The 20,248-nt window shown below is 41.3% G+C and overlaps 1 protein-coding gene across 2 annotated transcripts in view; it reads right to left on the reverse strand.

The window, feature by feature from the left end:
• Window positions 1-428: 428 nt before the first annotated feature.
• slc7a11 (solute carrier family 7 member 11) overlaps window positions 429-20,248 on the reverse strand; it is a 44,618-nt gene continuing 24,798 nt past the window's right edge. The window contains exons 3-12 of one of the 2 annotated variants that reach the window (XM_044040001.1): window positions 18,087-18,202; window positions 15,921-16,046; window positions 15,273-15,372; window positions 15,115-15,159; window positions 13,826-13,949; window positions 11,019-11,122; window positions 7,698-7,794; window positions 7,449-7,598; window positions 3,594-3,701; window positions 429-1,016 (exon numbers count right to left, since the gene is read on the reverse strand). In XM_044040001.1, coding sequence (XP_043895936.1) covers window positions 3,594-3,701; window positions 7,449-7,598; window positions 7,698-7,794; window positions 11,019-11,122; window positions 13,826-13,949; window positions 15,115-15,159; window positions 15,273-15,372; window positions 15,921-16,046; window positions 18,087-18,202 — 970 coding nt within the window. In that variant the 3' untranslated portion in view covers window positions 429-1,016. Of the gene's footprint in view, window positions 1,017-3,593; window positions 3,772-7,448; window positions 7,599-7,697; window positions 7,795-11,018; window positions 11,123-13,825; window positions 13,950-15,114; window positions 15,160-15,272; window positions 15,373-15,920; window positions 16,047-18,086; window positions 18,203-20,248 lie in introns of both variants that reach the window. The other variant, XM_044039999.1, reaches the window with a different exon arrangement.

Genomic DNA, 20,248 nt, shown 5'->3' on the forward strand with positions numbered 1-20,248 from the left:
ATTAAAAGTCATCACATTTCAGACGCAGTCTCTTCTGTGACCCAATCAGAGCGTCGTGTAGTGTGAGGGGGTGTGTTGTTGAGTGTGAGGGGGTGTGTCGTTGAGTGGGGGGTTGTGTCGTTGAGTGGTCTGCGGGTCTGCAGCTAGACCCTTCTCGTACAGGCTGCTAATGAATCATGCATGCGCATGGCCGCACTGTTCCTGCCCTGGTATACAAATATTTTGCACATCGCGCCCTCCTTGTCCCTCCCCTCAAGCCCCTCCTCTACACGTCAAAAGAGTGACAGCAAGTTGAAACTGAAAACCAGTGACATTGTAAATACCCTTAAAAAAACTGTTATTGAAAAAAGACAGACTTTAAGAAAAAATCTGAAGATTGAAAAAAAAACCATCATAATGCATAAAAATATCAAAATGAAATAAAACGATTGTGATTGTAATTTTTTAATGTTTGAGTTTTATCTTAACAGTTTACTGTCACTGTTCTAGCTCCATAATTTTGAAGCAGTTACATTAAGGGTAAAAAAATCTGTAGTGTTTAATGGAGTAACTACTTACACAATCTGTACACTGTAACACAAAAGCATAAAGCATCTTCATTTCACAGTGTTTGCCATTTAACACTGACAGTGAACTGTGTGTACATCAGGGGAACAGTGGTGACATTAAACAAACCTGGTCAGTCTCATAACATTTAATCAAACTCCTTGAGATCAGACACTTTGTGTGTCATGTGCAGTGAATACAGTAAATATGGGTTATCGAGAAGAACATGGTCATCAGATTGTGTTATAAAATAATCACAGTTTGAAAAAAAATTAGGACACTAAATATATGTTCTACTTTTCTTTACATCTATTTCTGGATTCTGTTAATAAATTGCATTATCAATAAAATCACATTCAGAAATGACAGAATTGACTCTTAGTCCCAAACTATTCATACAGTGTTTGAGTGTTGTTACTGCTCAGCAGGGACAACCTCCAGGATGACTTGTAGTGTTCTGTTGAAGGAATCTAAGGAAAAAAAAAAAGATGATTATAATTTTTATTTGTACAGCACCTGCCACAACAATTTTTTTTTATATAAGTGAGTTTTAAAAAGGAATTTTAAAATTAGAATCTGATTTTGCTTGTCTGACGTCTATAGGGAGGGAATTCCACAAATTAGTGATGGGAACAACAGTTTTTTTCAGTGTACTGAATCTTTAGAGTCAGTTGACTAAAAAGATTTGTGCAAAAGATTCATCGAATCGTTAATGCAGACTCTGTCTGACTCAATGAGACACTGAACTGAAACAATACACCAAACCCCCTCTGTTTAAAGAGAGATTTCAGAAATGTCCTTGCTAAATATTTGAGTTTAACACATATTTTCTGAAATTTTAGAACTGATCTAGTTCGGCACCACAAATGAGGGGCTTGGACCAAAAAGGCCTAGTCCTCCTTACTAACTTGACATGGGAACAACTAAATGACCCCCAGTTAGTTATAAGAAACACCTGAGTGGTGCAGCTTGGACATACCCACAGTGATGAACATTGCATTGTTCAACTTGTTTCCTCTTTGTGCAGACCAACTTGGTCTGGTGGATCTTCAGACCCTTTAGGTTATTCTTATTGTCTCGTTGCAACACAGGGCACCCCGGTGTTATTTTTCAGTTGGGCTTTCTGTAGCTTAGACTGGGTGCTCCCTCATGGGGGCTGCAGCTCAGGGGGCTAACCCCTGCCCCTCAGGTTAAATAAGGGATTTGCTTTCTTTTATGTAAGGAGAGCCTTAAAGGGTGTTAATACAATGTCTAAATCAAATTTCCCCCGGTAGGACTGCAAAGCCAGACAGGACCAAAACATAAGTAAATGACGAAAGCTGCCAATGGAATTAAAAAAAAAAAATGTATTGATAAATTGGCTCCACTGCCTTTGTCCATGTTCAATGAGACCTTGGAGCACAGTTCATTACCACCTACTCTGACACATGCCAGTATAGGGCTCCTGGTTACGGAAGGTAAGGATCCATCTTCCTGTGGTTCTTCCAGACCACTGTTTACCAGGAAGTAATTTATATGAGTAAAGGTGTGATGTATGTAGGGAAAAATTTGTATACTTTGCCAGTAGGGTTAGAGATACGCCAATAATCTGAAACTGAGAATTCCCTCATGAAAGCTTTAATTCTTAGCAGACTGTGAAGGTGTAGCGATTTTAGAAGAATAGTCATCAAGGTGTGAGGACATATCAGGAAGACTGAAAAAAAAAAAAAAACTGATCTTGATTGGAGATGAAATATTGATCAAAACGATCACAAGCGAGAGCATAGAGTGCGTTTCTCATCAAGTCCGAGCAAGTCTTGAAATAATTGGGCAATAAAATCAGTGGGTCAGGGTCCCTCCAGGTCCTGGAAAAAATAAGAACTTCACACTGGTCATCCAAGCGTTTGTCTTGCATTGTTAGCTTGCCAACAGTAGCCTCCAACTTGCCCAACCAAGTACCGTTTGTAATGATAAGAGTACACAAATAATATAAAGATAAATGTTACCCCCAACCACTAGGTGGCTGCACCTCTAAGCATAGTAACTACAGCTACCAGATTCAGATTTATTAGATGAAGAGCATGAAAAGCCATGCTTGAATAACATGTTCACAGAGTTTACCAAATAAATCCATCTGTTCATAAAGTTCAGTTTATGCTTAATGTAGTAACATTACACCGTTGTCTGTGGCCTCTTGCTCAAGCTGACGCACCATTACTTCATGTGCATCCACAGCACACTGGAGTGGCTCAAGTGAGTGTTTAAAGGCGACAGAGACAGAAAGCTCCAATTAACGCTGCGTTTGTGTGTGTATCTGCGTCATTACCTTGTTTATGAAACCCTAAAATTTCAGAACAACAGTTCAGCCACTGCTGAGAAAATAGGGTTTTTTGTTTTCCTGGGCTTTGCGAAGCGGTTCGGCACTTACGTAGGTTGATGATTCATCAGAAAACCTCATCACTCCTGTCACCACCGTAGCGCCTCCTGGTGCAGGCACTAGTCCGGGCACATCCGGTTGCGTACATTCAACCGCAGAAGAAGAAGAACTACTCTCGTTGTAGCTGCTAAGATGCAGAGCATCCACCGTGCCAGAGGGGGAGCTGTGTATCTGAAAGCTGGCCTACCAATCACGTCACTTACAGGTACCTGGCCAATCACATGACAATGGGAAAGCTCTCGTTGGCTGGCCAATCACAACACAGTCCAAGTTCTGGGGGTGTGATTTTGGTCTGAAACAGCACGGCTGATGAGAGCGTCAATGAGGAGATATTTTGATCAGCTCCTTTTGCTGCGACTAGGAGGTTTTTAACCATGAAAACAAGTTGATATATGTAAGTAGACCTCCATAACTAACATATATGTGTGAGACAAGCATTCAATGTCACCTTTAAGCACTTGTCTTGCAGACAATGTTTCTGAACATAAACTTGTAGACATCAGTTGAAAAATGCTCCAGAAAGTGATCTCCCTGCCTACCTTTAACTGACTGTCATACAACAAAGTATTGTCTTTTATGATTTCATATTTACAACAATCTAAAACTCCAAGTTATACATAACTATAGTTACCTAAAGACCGCTGAAGCCACTTTGGTCTGTCATTGAAGTAGATGAAGATGAAGTATGCTGGGATGCCAGTGAGGGAAATGGCAAATCCAATCCCTGTATTAACAGGGTCCGAGTACAGAGACAGAAAGACCATGAAGAAACTTGCCAGGCAGAATACCACTGGAATGAAGAGCGGGACCTAGAGGCAAGTCAGAAGAGACATCACATACTTTTTATGCACTGTATATACAGTAACATTGAAAATATTCATGTTCACATTTGGAACCAGCAGGGTGCTTTACAGAGTTGGCTCTTCTGCCAAAGAACTAATCAGCCACATATAACAGGTTTTAAAGCCCTAGAAGAATGCTGTGCAAGGACTACATGTCAGCACTCCATTAGTCAGGAGTTTAAGATTGAAGATTGAAGATTAAATGACTTTATTCCTCCCCCAGGGGGGAAACACACATTCTCAACAGCTCAGTTAAAGAAATGAGAATAGAAAAAAATGAAATACAATATAGTAAAAAAATTACAAAAAATTAAAATTACACTCTAATATAGAGTAAGTATCAGGGGTAAGTAGGAAAGTGAGTGGACATTTAGGACGAGGAGTTAAATATCCTAACAGCATGAAGGACTTTCGGTAGAGCTCCGTCCTACACTGAGGGTGCCGGAGCCTGCCGCTGAAGGAGTTGCCAAGCCCCTCCACAGTCAGGTGCAGTGGGTGGAGTGTGTTATCCATGATGGAGGACAGTCTGGATAACCTCCTCCTTTGTCCCACCTCCTCCACCGATTCCAGCGAGCGGCCCAGGACAGAGCCGGCCGTCCTGACCAGCCTGTTCAGTTTCTTTCTGTCCCAGTCCGTGCTGCCTGCTCCCCAGCAAACCACAGCATAGTGGATGGCAGAGGCCACCACAGAGTCATAAAAAGTCCAGCGTAGAGGTCTGCACACTCCGAAGGACCTCATTCTCCTCAGGAGATGGAGGCGACTTTGACCCTTTTTGTACAGGGCGGCGATGTGAGTGGTCCAGTTCAGTTAATTGTTGAGGTGAACACCCAGGTACTTGAAGTTATCCACCAGCTCAATGTCCGAGCCTTGGATGCTCACCGGTGGGTGTGGTGGGGTCTTTTTCCGGAAGTCGATCACCATCTCCCTCGTCCCTCATCTTCAAGCACAAGAAGTTGCTCTCACACCAGTGCACGATGTCATCCTTGATGACCGACCTGTACTCCAGCTCGTCCCCCTCAGACACATAGCCAACAATGGCTGAGTCATCGGAGAACTTCTGGAGGTGACAGCTGCTGGAGTTGTAGGTGTCGTCCGAGGTGTAGAGGGAGAAGAGGAACGGTGAGAGCACCGTCCCCTGAGGCGCCCCGATGCTGCAGATGGCCACCTCAGACCTGCAGTCCTGCAGCCTCACATCCTGTCGCCTGTTGGTGAGGTACGTCCCCACTCCTACGTCCTCCATCTTCCTCTGCAGCAATGCCGGTTGTATGGTGTTGAAAGCGCTGGAGAAGTCAAAGAACATAACTCTCACAGCGGCCCCGGCGGCACTCCCGGCGGCCTCCAGGTGAGTCAGCGCCCGGTGATGCAGGTAGATGGCGGCGTCATCCACCCCAATCTTCGGCCTGTAGGCAAACTGCAGCAGGTCCATCACGGAGCTCACCACCATGCGAAGATGTCTGAGGACCAGCCTCTCCATGGTCTTCATCAGATGAGAGGTCAGGGCGACGGGTCTGAAGTGGCTCGGCTCCTTTGCGTGCACCATCTTAGGGACTGGAACCACATAGGAGGTCTTCCACAGGACCGGGACCTTCTCCAGTCTGAGGCTCAGGTTGAAGATGTGCGCGACCACCTCACAGAGTTGGTCAGCACAGTCCCTGAGCAGTCTGGGGCTGATCCCAGCTGGTCCCACAGCTTTCCTGGTCTTCAGTCGCCTCAGTTCTCTCCTCACCAGCTCAGTTGTCACAGAGAGGGGGGAGTGGGGGGCGTGGGCAGCTGGGGCTGTGGGGGGTGGGGCATTGGAGTGAGGTGTTTTGGAGGTGAGGACAGTTGGTGGATGGTGGCTGAGGGGAGGGGGGCCCTGATCGAATCGGTTGAAGTATTGAGTGAGTTCAGTGGCCTATCGCTGTTCCCCCCCCTGCTGTGACTCTGGCTCCACTCTGTTCATGACCTGTGATGTTCTTCAGGCCATCTCTCGTCCTGCTCTGCCCCATCTGCTCCTCCAGTTTCCTCTTGTAAGCCTTTCTGATCGCCTGCTTGAGCTCCCGCTGGACTTCTTTCAGCTCCTCTCAGCTCCCTGAAGCAAACACCCTCTTCTTCTTGTTCAGCAGGACTTGAAGTTGAGGGGTCACCCATGGCTTGGTGTTGGCGAAGCACCGCACCCTGCGGGTTGGTGCGACGTTCTCCTCACAGAATTTTATGTAATCTGTGAAACAGTCATTGAAGCCGTTCTTTGATGGAGACATACGTGGGGTCGCACCATCTCTCTTTAATAAACAACGCCACTCTTCCGCCTCTCCTCTTCCCAGCCACATTCCAGTCCTCACATACCATCTTAAACCCCTCCAGGGAAACGACCGAGTCTGGTGTCATCTCCATCATCCAGGTCTCCGTGAAGCACAGCAGGCTGCTCTCCCTGAAGTCTCTCTGGTGCCGGGTCAGCGCCGCGAGCTCGTCCGTTTTGTTAACGAGGGAGAGGACGTTTCCCATGATGATGGATGGAATAAAAGGACGGAACCTACATTTCCTCTCCTATTTCCTAGGACCCACTCTGCAGCCTCATTGTAAGGGACAGGGCGACTGCTCAGAACTAAGGGTACAATAAATGCAACAAAACACAAAGAGAAGAAAATCCAGACTCTGGAGAAAATGATCCAAACTATACAGCCAAAAGCAGATTTTCTGGCCTGACTTTATTTTAATATTGTATGATTACTATAATTAACCATATTACTAATTATAATGATACGTTAGCTTTATTTGTAAACCACCTACAAAACCAGTTAGAAATTTGAACTTATATTTAAATCAAAATACAAAGCATAGCGATGAGACCAAAATCATATTCATGGTTAATATTCAATGGAATTGTTTTTTTAATCATCATAAAAGTACTTAATGTTGTCATAATTTTCTTGGACAATAATATATAAAATCCCTGAGTTCTGCGACAGCAACATTTTGTATTTTACAACATATTAGCATACAGTATGTCAGTGAATGGAAAATCAAGCAAAAAGCGTCCAAGAAAACAACATAATTCCTGTAACAACACATATAAACTAATAGCCACGGTCAATTAAATGAACCATTAAATTGATCATTTTAACCCGTAATGACGTCATTATACTTTTCAGTTTACTGTATTCACTGTCGTTGGTTTTGACATTGATTTACAAATCCATGGTTTAAAGCCTGAAGCAACGTGCAATCAGTATTCATGAAATCCGCCTGCGCACGTCAGTAGCGTACTCCCATCATGCCTTTCGCTGTTTATGGACGCACTAAGCAAGTCGAGAATGCAAATGGCTCGTTCACATAGCCGAAAGGCATTATGGGAGTAACACTACTGCGCATGCTCATGCTCCACACAAACCTGAAATAAACGTGGAAGTCAGGAAGGCATATGAGCTGGGTGAGCGGATGAACGGAGCCAAAGGGGCGGAGCTCTATCCAGTTCTTTTTGGAAATAAATGAAAAATGTGATTTTACTTGTCATGAAAAAGCACTTAAGGGAATTGGACTGACTACTTTATGTATGGCTGTTTAAAGAACATTTAGCTTTTTAATGGATAAATCACATTTATCTTTTGCAAACCTTTTTCTGAGCTTGTCAAACTGACGTGAGATGAATGAGAGAAGACACTGACCTTAAAGGGGCGGGGCAGGTTTGGTTTCTTGTATCGGAGGTAGATTAAACCCAGCACCACCACACCAATGAAGAGCCATCGCAGGAAGCTCATAAAGTTCAGCAGGCTGTAGATGTCTCCCACAAACAGCTGGAACATGGTCATAGGGTACTGCACAGATATAGTGTTAGAGATATTGCATTCAGTCAGTGTTGTCTTATTAGGAGTAATCGATTATTGACATTGTTGTTGTTGTTGCAGTAAACTCACCAGTATGAAAACAGCAGGCAGGGGAGTGTTTCTGCGAACATGGATCATTGACAAAACCTCAGGCAGTTGTCCTTCCCGCGATGCCACGAGGAACATTCTTGTGAAGACAAATATATTTTTATACTCCAGTGAAACTTAACACATCCTGCTTTACAGCCATAATGAGTCGCAATCTGTGGCATATGCCACAAATCCAACACTTCATTTCTACCTTTCCAGTTCCCTGAGTCCATATTTGCAGATGAGCAGATTCACATTTAAGAGTCCTGGTGTTTCATTCTTTACAGAGCAATATTTAAATGTATTAGAGATGCAGGATATTGGAATTTTTGCAGATAACCGAGACCAATATGTGTAAGTTTTTCCCTGCACAGTCATATTAGATAGATATAGTCATATCTACAGATCCTAGTGTGTTTGCCAATATCTGATAATACATTTTAAAGCCAATATCTGCCGATACTGATATCGTAGTTATAATATCATGCATCCCTATATATAATGGCATTATCAAAGGCAAATGATGAGAAAAAACATAGCAGCTGCTCCATGTGTGAACAACAGTGAGTGAGAAACACATTCCAGTAAGAGATGAGGAGGGAGAAAACATAGATTGATGATTAGTCCATGGGCCAGACCAGATTCCGGAACTATTCAAGGTGTCAAAGCTTATAAATAACTTACTTTAAATTCCATGTTAAACATTGGTGAATATTATGGTTTAGCTCATGACCAGGTCATTTTTCAATTACTTATAATATTTTGTTTGGTATAATTTTAAAGGGCAGCTTATTTACTTTCATTTAACTCACATTACACATTAGAGAGACATAAGGTCTCTCCATAAGGTTTCATTGTAACATGTTAATATGGGGCATAAATAAAATAAACAATTTCCCCTCGAGGATGAATAAAGTATTTATATTGTGTTCGATTCTATTCTATTTCAAATTAATCAAATCCAGAAAGGTTTTATATAATTGTTTGGTAACACAATGACACTATATGTCAATAAGGATTATAAGGTTAATGACGGTTTGAATATTAATTAATATTATAAGCATTAGAATATTCTAACATTTGTTGATGCTGTCAGAGGTGTCAGAGATTTCTTCTTGTTAAGAGTTTTTTCTCTCCACTGATGCCTAGTGCTGGCTCATTGTGTGAACTGTTGGGGTTCTCTGCTCTCCTTGATGTTGTCTATGCCTTGAGATAATGTATGTTATGATTTGGCGCTATACAAATAAAATTGAATTGAATTGAATTTGTAAATAAATTTGACACCACACCTCATCAAACTGCTTGTCATTGGACTATTAATTTTCAAAGTCTGGTTCTAGAACATTCTTCAACATTCTTGGTAACTACAGGTCTGTAACCTGTATGAACCCAGTTGACATGCATACAGTGTGGCATTTTGCATAAACAAATATTGTGTGCCATGTTATTCCTTTGAACATAGTCTGATATTCCTCACCCACACACATAAAATGTCATGTTGTTACATATTATCACATATTAGTCACGCACGGTTGATCACACGCTGCTGAGATTGTACACTCAGGAGAACGGTGTAGTTTTATTTAACCCCAGTTCTAGTTCTGAAAACAACATACCATCATTGTTTTTGTTTTCTAATGGTTTCAAAATTGATCTAAGGTCTGCATTATCTAATAAACCACACAATAATGATTTCAAACTATTTCTATTCAATATATTTATTGAGAGGATCGCAGAGGCATTCGCCGAACTCAAGACTGTTCGCTGTCCTAGCTCCAAAATGGTGGTACGAGCTCCCCATGGACATCTGACAAGCAGAAACCCTCCACATCTTTCGCGACCGACTAAAAACACATTTATTTTGACTCTAACGCGACTAAGACAACGGCAACAAAAAAAAAGCACTTACTTGTACACCGCACTTATGACTAGCACATTATAGTTTGGCTTACTTGAAGCACTTACTTACTTCTAGCTCTTGTTTGTACCCAAATGTTGAAATGCACTTATTGTATTATTGTAGGTCGCTTTGGGTCAAAGTGTCTGATAAATGAATAAATGAATGTAATGTAATGTAACAAATGAAAAGCAGGGCACACACTGGACAGGTCACCAGTCCATCACAGGGCCACATGACATGTTTCCACTGAATGGAATGGTTACGTTCGATACAAATTTCTTTGTGTTTCCATTAGGAATAATACCAAAATAACGCAGCCATTGGATACAGCACACACACTGCCTGCCAAGTAAAGGTGCTGTTCTCAGTCAAGACACAAGCCTGACCGAGAACTTCACCGTTCCAAACCGTACCTCACAGTTCTCAATTTGAACTATATCATGATGGAAACACAGCTATAGAGCCAAGCAAACATTCACTCTCACGTACAGTCAATTTGGTGTGTCCAATTTGCTAACCAGATCATTCTCACCAGGACACAAAGGATTGAGACAGTTATTCTCCATGAGGTCAAAGAGAAACTTGACACGTGCTTGATCTTTGTTCTTTCTTACACCCTGTATATCTAGATGGGACAGTTTAGACCTGCCTAGACCTATCAGGTCTCCCTGCTGTCTGAGGTGCATGCTTCTGTACTCAGCTCTTAGGTAATATCTGGTCACAGTTCATGCTGAATGGCTTTGTCCCTCCAGCTGCCTGGTTGTCTTTGTTCACTATTTCTTCTATAGCTTGGTCAAAATATGAAATGAAAATGAGTCCAGCTGATCTGAGAAAACAATGTCCATTAATCTATGATGTTCAACCCTGTTAATGTTCTAAAAATGATGGTGTGTTTTCTATTGAGGTTCAGATAAAATGCTTATCTTGATGGACAATCAGCTGCACTTTTTCCAACAGTTAGAAAAGCTACTAGTTGGTTTACTGTATCAGTGATTTTTGCCTAAACCATTCTTCTAATTTATAGAATATAATGCCGAATAATGGTGTGTCACAATGTAATGTCATGGGGATATGAAACATTTTCTGAATCCATTGAGTCCTGTGAGTGTTATAGTTTCTGAGTTTTGTCTGTCATGTATTCCTACATGTTAAACGAAAAAATATATATCAGGCAAAATAGGAGGAAAATGTGTGGCATCGACTGTTTGAAGGGCTAAAATTAGCTAGGAATTGTAAGAAAACTAGCATAATGTGGCTGTAGCTTTTTGCAGGTAGCCTTCAGTGAGTGTCTTGACTCTCACTGAAGGCTACCTGCAAAAAGCTACAGGTGGATAACAAAGGCTACATTCATTGGTGTGTGACCATTTACTGTGAGTATATACAGATGAGAGCTGAAGGAATGTAAAGAGGAATATCTGTACCTTGACAAGGCAAATATGCAGCCATTCATGGAACCAAAGCAAGACAAGGCCACAAACACAGGAACAGCCATGGAAAACTTCCCCATCAACTTCTCTGCAAACACCTGTGACAGATACAGATGACAGAAAACCAAGTGAGTCTTCTGATGTTGTATCGCTGCAAAACGTGACCAGCATGTGAGTGTATAAGCTTTATATACTGTAAGTTAAATGTCCAGTCATTATACACAGCATTATTCAAATGACCTTTTAAGAAGAAAGACAACATATTAAAACTGCTGTCGGAGATTCCAAACTACTGTATTTAATTAAAGGGATAGTTAAACACCTAGTTGCTTTGTACGAGATACAAGGCAGCTAGCCTCTGGTAGCTATTAATATGTCCACCATAACAAGTATGCCACCATACAACAATACAAGATGCTGCTGTTCAATGCAAGTATGTAAATGATAATCCCAATTTGTGTTGTATCCTAAACATTTCAGGGTTAGGGTTACACATATGGTGCATTTCAAGTATACGGTTCCAGCATGGCACGCCTCGCCTCTGCTCGGCTCGCCACGGCATGACTCCACTCAACTCTACATGGTTTGGTATGGTTTTCTATTACTTTTGCTCCTCCTCAACGTGGGCGGAGTCATCATATCATGGCTGCATGAAACTGTGGTGACGTGGTTTTCTACGCGACACAAACACACAAACTAGAGACTTGTAAAGCAGTTGTTGATTTAAAAGATTTTTTTCACAGAATCGTTCAGCACTTCCTGCATGACCAGAGCACAGACTCCACCTGACACAATCACTGAACTGAAATACCTGAAACAGTGGACATTTTCTTTGCTCTTGAAATGTTGGAGTTTTTTTAACTGATCAACAGTTCAGCATTGTTCAGCTTGACTCGTGTTGGACATCGCTTTCATGACTCTTCCAGTGACGACACTCCTGACCAATCAATGGCTGGCAGTCGGTCCATGTCACATTTTAGTATCGGCTCAGCTCACTTGGAACCTCGTCTAAGCAGGTACCAACATTGACACACATAAAGTAATAACACATGCAGTATAATGAGTCCCTCATCAGAGGAAGAGGCTTAAAACATCAACTATCAACCACCTAGAACACTGTCCTGAGCTCTTTTCAGTGTTCAGCACATGTTACTAGTAATTACATGTAAGAGTAAGTAATTAAAAATTTAAGAAATGTTCAAATATGTGACCAGCCACGAGAAAACCAGCAACAATCGGCCCAGCACAAATCGAGAAAACAAAGAAAAATCTTCTCTTTTCTTTTCAGAAAATCAGTGATTTTCATTTTTTACAGAATATGCAAGTTGAAATTTCGAAGAAGCCACTGCATGCTTCAAATCACAGTATATAAACTTTGTATTTGAATTTGGGTTGTTATATTATAAGCTGTAACGGGAGCATGTGATCATCTGCAGTTAATATGAATAACAAACCAACCTGATGTGCTTGAATAATGTGTGAATGACCCAGCTTTGGGTATTGACTGTGATGCTAAGGGTTAGCCACATCATCAGCTCATTCAACAACAGACTGATCCATCCTACACTACACCACAGAACAATTTAATATGTATTTTATTTTATTTGAAATTAGAAATATGTATCTATCTTAGATCCTTCTAATTCTTAAGTATCTTACCTTTCTTGTTTTTCATTTTTATGAAAGTTATATTCATATTTCATTTTATTTTTCTCCATGACCCCACTGGGACCTCTTCATAGAACCATCAGGGTCCCTCAGACCTGCTATTGATAACATTGTTCAAACTACTACAATAGTTTCTGTCCTGTAGGCTAACAGATATCAGATGTCACTGACAGCTAGACTGGGAGGGGGTTGGATTTTATAAATATGATGATACTGTCACTTGGTTCCCAGAAGGTGTACATTTTTGAGGTTTAAATTCTCCCTAAAGCAGATTGAAGAGTGCCTACATTCAAATGGCCACATCTTCTTCAAATATTTGTGTATATGTATATGTGTTAGATGTTGTTGAAAAGCTTAGAAATCACACTTTCAGAATCTGTAAATAACTCAAAATGTCCCTTTCCATGGCTGGGCACATATGTCACAGAATTTATGATGTAACATCTTCAACTTCAACACAACAAATCCAGCTGCCTTCAGCTCACTACTGAAGAAGATGTGTGTGAAAGTGCATTATAAAGTCTGAGATGTTCTTTATCTATGAGAGGAAAAGAAAACAGAACACATAAAGGCTCTTTAACACCTTTTTTAGAAAGTCAGTCTCTCACCTTACCCCAGAGAGTTAAGCTAACTGCATTCCATAGCTACAGAATAGACTTTCAGCACTGATGCTCTGATACACAATGGTGGTGGTTGTTAGTGGATGTGTGAGGTGATTAGCAGGAAAAAAAACTGGAACAATCACATAACAGCTGCTGTAGGCCACGCTATCCCACACACTGTTAATAATTACATTTTAAGTGCAGTAAGGCAACTGTGGAGCTCACATTAAAGATCACTGACAGAAGAGAACGATCAAGGCTATCAGTATTATACTTCATTACATAGGCATTTTGCTTTCTGAAAAAATATTATTTTAAAACTTTATACATATTGCCATTATTTTCTGGATGTGTATCAGCAAAGTGATTGAGAAATAATTATACTGTATAGTCATTATAGCTTTGCTGAAATAAAACAAAGAAATTGGGTGATATTGTATGGCAAAGGTTTAATTTGGGTCCGAGCACACAAGGTGCAGATGACCCTTTTTAAACTAGAGGAGTTATTATTAATAAAGTTGTTTTACTGACCACAGCAACAGCATCCGTGGTCAGGATCTCTTCTGCTGACATCACTGTGTAATATGCCACATTGGTGAGCACATAACAGCAGGTCACAATCAACATGGACAAACATATAGCTAATGGCAAAGTCCTGAGGAAAGGAGGAATAACAAAATTATGTCATGGTCAACTCACATTCTTTTGTTTCACATTTACATTATTAATGCACAGCTGCACTACAGCCATGTCAGTTTCTCAATAATTTAATTTATTGCACATACAAGATGTCAAGAGAAAATATGACATTTTTCACAAGAACACTGAGGGGATGTGACAGCACTATTATTATTCACCTCCTCCATGACATGAAATAACTAAGTACACACACTGTTACATGTCTCTCTTCATGGAAATGGCTGACGTGTGTAATCACAACTGGTGCACTGTTTTCTATGTTCAACTTTTATTTATTTATAACTTATTTTAAGTCACTGCACTGAACTCCACAACATTTATTGAAAAAGTCCATACATTATTAGAATTAAACCCAAAGACCAAATCAAAATGAGTGTGATTAATTGCTTAGGGTTCCTGTGCCAAACAGATAGCTTGCTACTGTTTTACCTTTAGGATTTTCTTTAGCTGGTATGCTTTTGATTTGCCTTATTTCTTTATTTTTTTAGGTGTAATCACTGAGTTCTTCAGAGGCCTTCTTGGGATATCATTATGTGTGAATGGGTATGAAAGATGAGTGTTGTACATAGATGCGCTGTATGAAAGTGTGAGTGAATGTATGTGAATGGATGAATGGCAAAACTGCAGTGTAAAACAGCTTTGAGCGTCATCATCATCATCATTATTATTATTATTATTATTATTATTATTATTATTATTGTAAATTCATAACAACTTATTTGAATGTGCTACAGGTTTGTAACTTACTCTACTCCAAATTGTTATTATACTTCTGTATACTTTAATGTGGAAGCAATTATGAAGTCCATCGATTAAACCTCCTCCACACTTTTTTTGATTGTATGTACTGCTGTAAACATATACTTGTTCAATGTTCATGAAAAAACTACAACATTTACCGAATATCAAATACATTTTTGTAATGTGAACATGTCTATGCTGTCAAAGAGTAAGTTGTCATAATAAGAAATCAGATGATATCCTGCCCCCTGGTGGTTCAGTCATAGGTCATTTTCATTTTTGTTTTACTTTTGTGCACCTATTAAGACAATTTAAACATTTTCCTTCACATCAACAAAAAGCTATACACGATTAATACATTACTAGCATGTATTTCTCACCTCTCAGGTTTTTCTAGTTCCTCTGTCACAAAATTCAGATAGAACCTGAAAGATTAAAACGTGTACAAATTACAAATTGATTTTTTTTTTCTAGAAATGTAAAATGACTGAAACAATCCATATGTATGTGTGTGTGTGTGGGTGATGACCATACCTACCATCCAGCATATGCATACATCCCAGAGTAGAATGCCAGTGGCATACCCTGCAGCTTCATATTACTGAACTCAAAGGCATTGTCAAAGTTTCTGGTATTCCCTACACACACACACACACAGAGAGAGAGAGAGAGAGAGTGAGTAGCACTCCAAGCTAAAGCAGTTTCACATGTGGATCTTCTGTTAATGGGCATGTCGATATGGGAAGTTGACTCTGCAGCCACAGGTTGTGGAACAGGTATGGGTGTGTTACAACTAGGCCACGATAGATTTGTCAGAATTGTTATTTCCGCCTGAAAGGCTGGAATGCTCTGCAGGGCATAGACGTGCTAGCACGTGTGATATCCCTTTCTAAAGGACAAATTGTCTCCACACACTGCAGAGATTCAGATCCTCTAAACATCACTTCCAGCTGTCTGGACATTGTGAAATACTCATGCTGTGACTTGCTGTGAGCAGCTGTGTGTCATGGGTTGCAATGCTTCAAGGTCATATTATTAGTGCATGTTGTTGTGTGAGATAAAATAAGTTAATGTTAGTAGTTGCAGCTGCACTGTGTATAGTCTGGAAATGATCCTGGACATCATTGACACCTGGACTCTGGAGATTTGTTGAGGCTCCAGTATGTGACCTATGAGGATGTCTTACCTCTAAAGAGCTGGTACAGCCCAGGTACTATGATGATGGCAATGGCGAGCAGCTTGCTGATGGTAAGGAAGATCTGAATCCTGGCTGACCAGGTCACACTCGTGCTGTTCAGGGACATGACAGTAGCTGTGAAACAAGCATATTTATGCATGTTATGGGGTTGGCGCTTGGGCTCTCCAGTGTCCACATCAAGATCTGATTACTCTCTACTCACAGTTTTACCCCAACCCACGAGAAGGAGAAGTTACCTATAAACCCAGCGATAGGAGCAAAGCACTTAGTGAAATCTACCAAGCCATCAATGAACAACAGACTGCTGGGGACTTCTACCACGCAGATTTGAAGGTTTTAGTGCCCAAACTACATCAACATGTTTACTTTCCAACAAGATGAGACATTGGACTTGGTCTACCGCTTTATTCTCCACATGAGGGTGCTGTTACCGATCTGGGCAATTCAGCAACATTGGATATGTACAGACTCTCTGGCAGGGCAAACCCTCACAGACTTGCAGCAGTGACATTTCTTCGCTAAACTGCCTCAATGACTTCTGCGGCCGCTTTGAAACACACAACACACCGGCACATAAAACCACCCATCCCCCAGGCAAGCAGTGACACTCTTCAGGATCAACCCAAGCAAGGCAGCTGGACCGGATGACATACCTGGTTTTATTTTAAAGGACTGTCCCTGAGGCAATCGATTGTCCCCACGTGTTTCAAAACCACCACAATAATACCAGTTCTGACAATGATTACAATGACTACTGGCCTATAGTAGTGATTTCCATAATGAGGTGAGTGCTTCGAGCAACTGCTCTTGCAGAACATCACATCCATCCTTCCTCCCTCCCATGAACCGTTTCAGTTTGCATACAGGTCAAACGAAGTCCATAGAAGACGCCATTTCCACTGCTCTCCATCCAGCCTTCATCGACCTGGACTCAAAGAACTCGCATATGCAGATGCTGTTCCTGGACTTCAGTTCAGCATTCAACACAATCAAAAACCTCTCTCTTGAAATGGGTGCTGGATATTCTTACAGGAATGCCACAAAATTTGAGGGTTGGCATCAATGTCTCCATGATCATCACGCTAAGCACAAGGGCTTTGCAGGGGTGTGTGCTGAGCCCACAGCTTTTCACACTGATGACCCTTGACTATGTGCCAACTTACAGCCTCATCCACATCATCAATTTAGCAGATAACGCAACTGTGGTGGGCCTCATTACCAACAATGATGAAACCAATTACAAGAGTGAGGTAAACTAACTGGTCCAGTGGGCAACAATAATCTCTTCCTCAATGTGAGGAAGACTAAAGAGATTGTTATGGACGTAGGGAAAAGACCTCCACAGCATCCCCCACTGACCACCAACAGTGCAACTGTGGAGAGAGTACCAAGTTCCTGGGGTTCACATTTCCCAGGACCTCTCCTGGACCAACAACATCACATCACTGGCCAAGAAAGCACAAACACTCTTATACTTCCTCCGCAAACTGAAGAGTGCACGAGTCCCACACCCATTCATGTGTACTTTGAGTGTGTCATCACTGGTTGCATCACCGTGTGGTACAGAGGCTGCCTCCTGCCAAAGTACTCTGCAATACATCATAAATACGGCCAGCAAGATCATAAGTGCTTCACGGACATTTTCAAAACCCGTCTCACCCACAGAGCCATCAGCATTGCTGTTGACACCTCTTTGTCAACTGGGATTGGCACCAACAGCCCCGTTACCCCCAAGTGGAGGATCAATCAGTAGACAATGGATGGATGGATGACCGTGATGTAAGCAGGATATAAAGACATTTGGTGATTATTTGTTTGGAATCTGTGATTCAATCCAAGGCTTCCAGATTCCCAGCTCCGCTTATCTATATGCCAACGTGTTTCTGGGCAAGACCCCAAGTTGTTGCCAATGGTTGTGCCAACAGCATATGTATGACAGATGTGTGACAGAGTAAGTGCTGCACATAGATGCACTAATGGGTGAATAGTATATAAGCACTATATTTACAATTTTACAAATTGCTTCCTCTTTTATCTCAATCATTGAATTCCTCTTATTATAAGCTTATGTCATTTAGAGAGCAGGCAATGACTTTACATATCATTATCCTGACACACAGTCACACTGATGTGTAATTTTAAAGACAGTTATACTTAAGCCGATGGCAGTAGCCAGTTTGACAGCTACAGGAGGAATAGGACAGGGCATGAACAGAGGCTCCAGGATGTACTGTCCAAAGGCCAGAGAAATGACTGCCATCCCAGCCGGTCTGTAGGGGACACACACACAAATGCACAAAAACACAAACATATCAGTATAAATACTTCCATACCATGTCAAATCCTTTTCAATTTCCAATAATGAATATGATATGTTTAATTGTGGCCTTATTCTTCGATCCTTGAAAATTGCTGTCTCCATTTAATCTGACTGAGCATGAGCTACTAAGAATAACGGCCAACCTTTCAGTCTCTTTGCAGCTGGTAGGGGCACCCCCCAATTTGATTTTCTATAAAATTAACTAAATAGCCTTATGTATCTTATTTACATGACAACATGTAATGTATGTCTCCACATGGTCGCACTTCCAATTCTCCACTGCTCTCTATATCACACCCCGATTCACACACACAGGTGGGTGAGCACACTCACACCGGTGGACAGAGAGTGCGTGTCAGAAAATATGTTGTGTTAATCACCTGAAAAGCAGATCAAAATCAGCATTTTTTTAAAAATCTCCCAGGGTTGTAAAGAACAGCCAGAGTAGTTCTCCTGCTCTGGGTATAATTTTAGTAATGTCCATGCTCACGGTGTCATCTAACCTGGCACCTCATCATCCTACAAAGTGGTTAACAAAGAAACACGCCAGCCATGTGCAGGGCTGGACTGGGACCAAAAAAACTGCCCTGGTATTTTTGGCCATGGCGGCCCACCATGGTGGAGGCACATGGAATACCAGAGGATATATGTGTGGTCTCAAATGTCTTCTCAGTCTTAATGATTTTTTTTTTGTCTAAAGAAAATATTCACATTTAAGCATTTTGATGATTAATCAATCATCAAAATCGTTGCAGCCCTACTGGTTACCCACCAATGATTAATCATCCATTTCAGCAAAGCAATGTTTCACTAATATTAAATGATAATACTAACTGTAAGTTGTAACACTTGCAAACTATTTTTATGGCAAGCTAAAATAACAAGCTAAGACACCAAGTCTACCCATAGCATTATTTGAAAACAAAGGCTATAAACACAATTCTCACACACATACACACAGATATGTACCCACACAGACAGACGGACAGACTGTGTGTGTGCGTGTGCATGTGTTGTTTGACTTGTGCTTAGTTTTCAAAAGAATCAGATAAGGTTCATCTGCTCCACTGTCTCATCCTTCAGCAGGGAAATCTCTCTCTCTCATTCTTGTTTCCTTTCTCTGACTCTGTTAATTTCCCATGGTCCCTCTTCAATGCTGTTAGCCTAAGGCCAGTTTGGAATTGTGCAGCTCAGGATGGCCACTATCCTGTTTATATAGCATTACCTTGGCTGTGTACACACATTACTGCACATGGAGTTTGTTCTACCCACAGAGCATACCACAAGGTCACAGCAGACACTGTTTGCTTAGTGTGGTCGTCTCTGTCACCAAACATTATTTCATGAGTGCCTGACTCTCACCCGGTGTGGTTGTGAGGAATATGTTGCTTCAATTTCACATCTGATGGAACAGTCACACCTTTAGTGAGAAAGATTCTGTTCTTCAGTACATTTCAAGCTACAGGTGGAGAGTGTTTCTCCCTTATTGGTGTCCGGGTTTTTCAACTTTTAATATTTTGATCATTTAGATTATGTTGATGCATAAATGTTGCCAAGGGTGTGGATTTAAAAAAAAACAAAAAACCTTTTTTCATACTGTAGCATGAAATGGATGTTTTCCTTCAGATGCAGTATGAATTTATTTGAACACCTATGGTAGCTATACATTGTAGGTGGAATGGACTATAAATGTGTGAGTTCTCCCAATGCCTCACTTTTTGTATTCCTTTCCAATGTGGCTCTCAGTGAGTAGGACTGTGCCCTGCTTCACTTCTCTGATGCTCATCCACCTGTGTGCTTAAGGCATTTTTGTTGTACTGCAGACAGGCTGGGGTTGCATGCCTCACTCAGGGTGTGCTATCTACAAGGCTTGCGGTGCTTAGTGTTCTCTCCCTCTGCATCATCCTGCTTGGTGCCTAATGGCTAACACTGGTTGTAGGTGAATGCCAGTAACAGCATGAGTACCCACTACCCCAACCCCCCCACGTGGTGTGCA

The sequence above is a fragment of the Solea senegalensis genome, linkage group LG12, assembly GCF_019176455.1.
Source record: "Solea senegalensis isolate Sse05_10M linkage group LG12, IFAPA_SoseM_1, whole genome shotgun sequence".
NCBI classification, from domain to species: domain Eukaryota; kingdom Metazoa; phylum Chordata; class Actinopteri; order Pleuronectiformes; family Soleidae; genus Solea; species Solea senegalensis.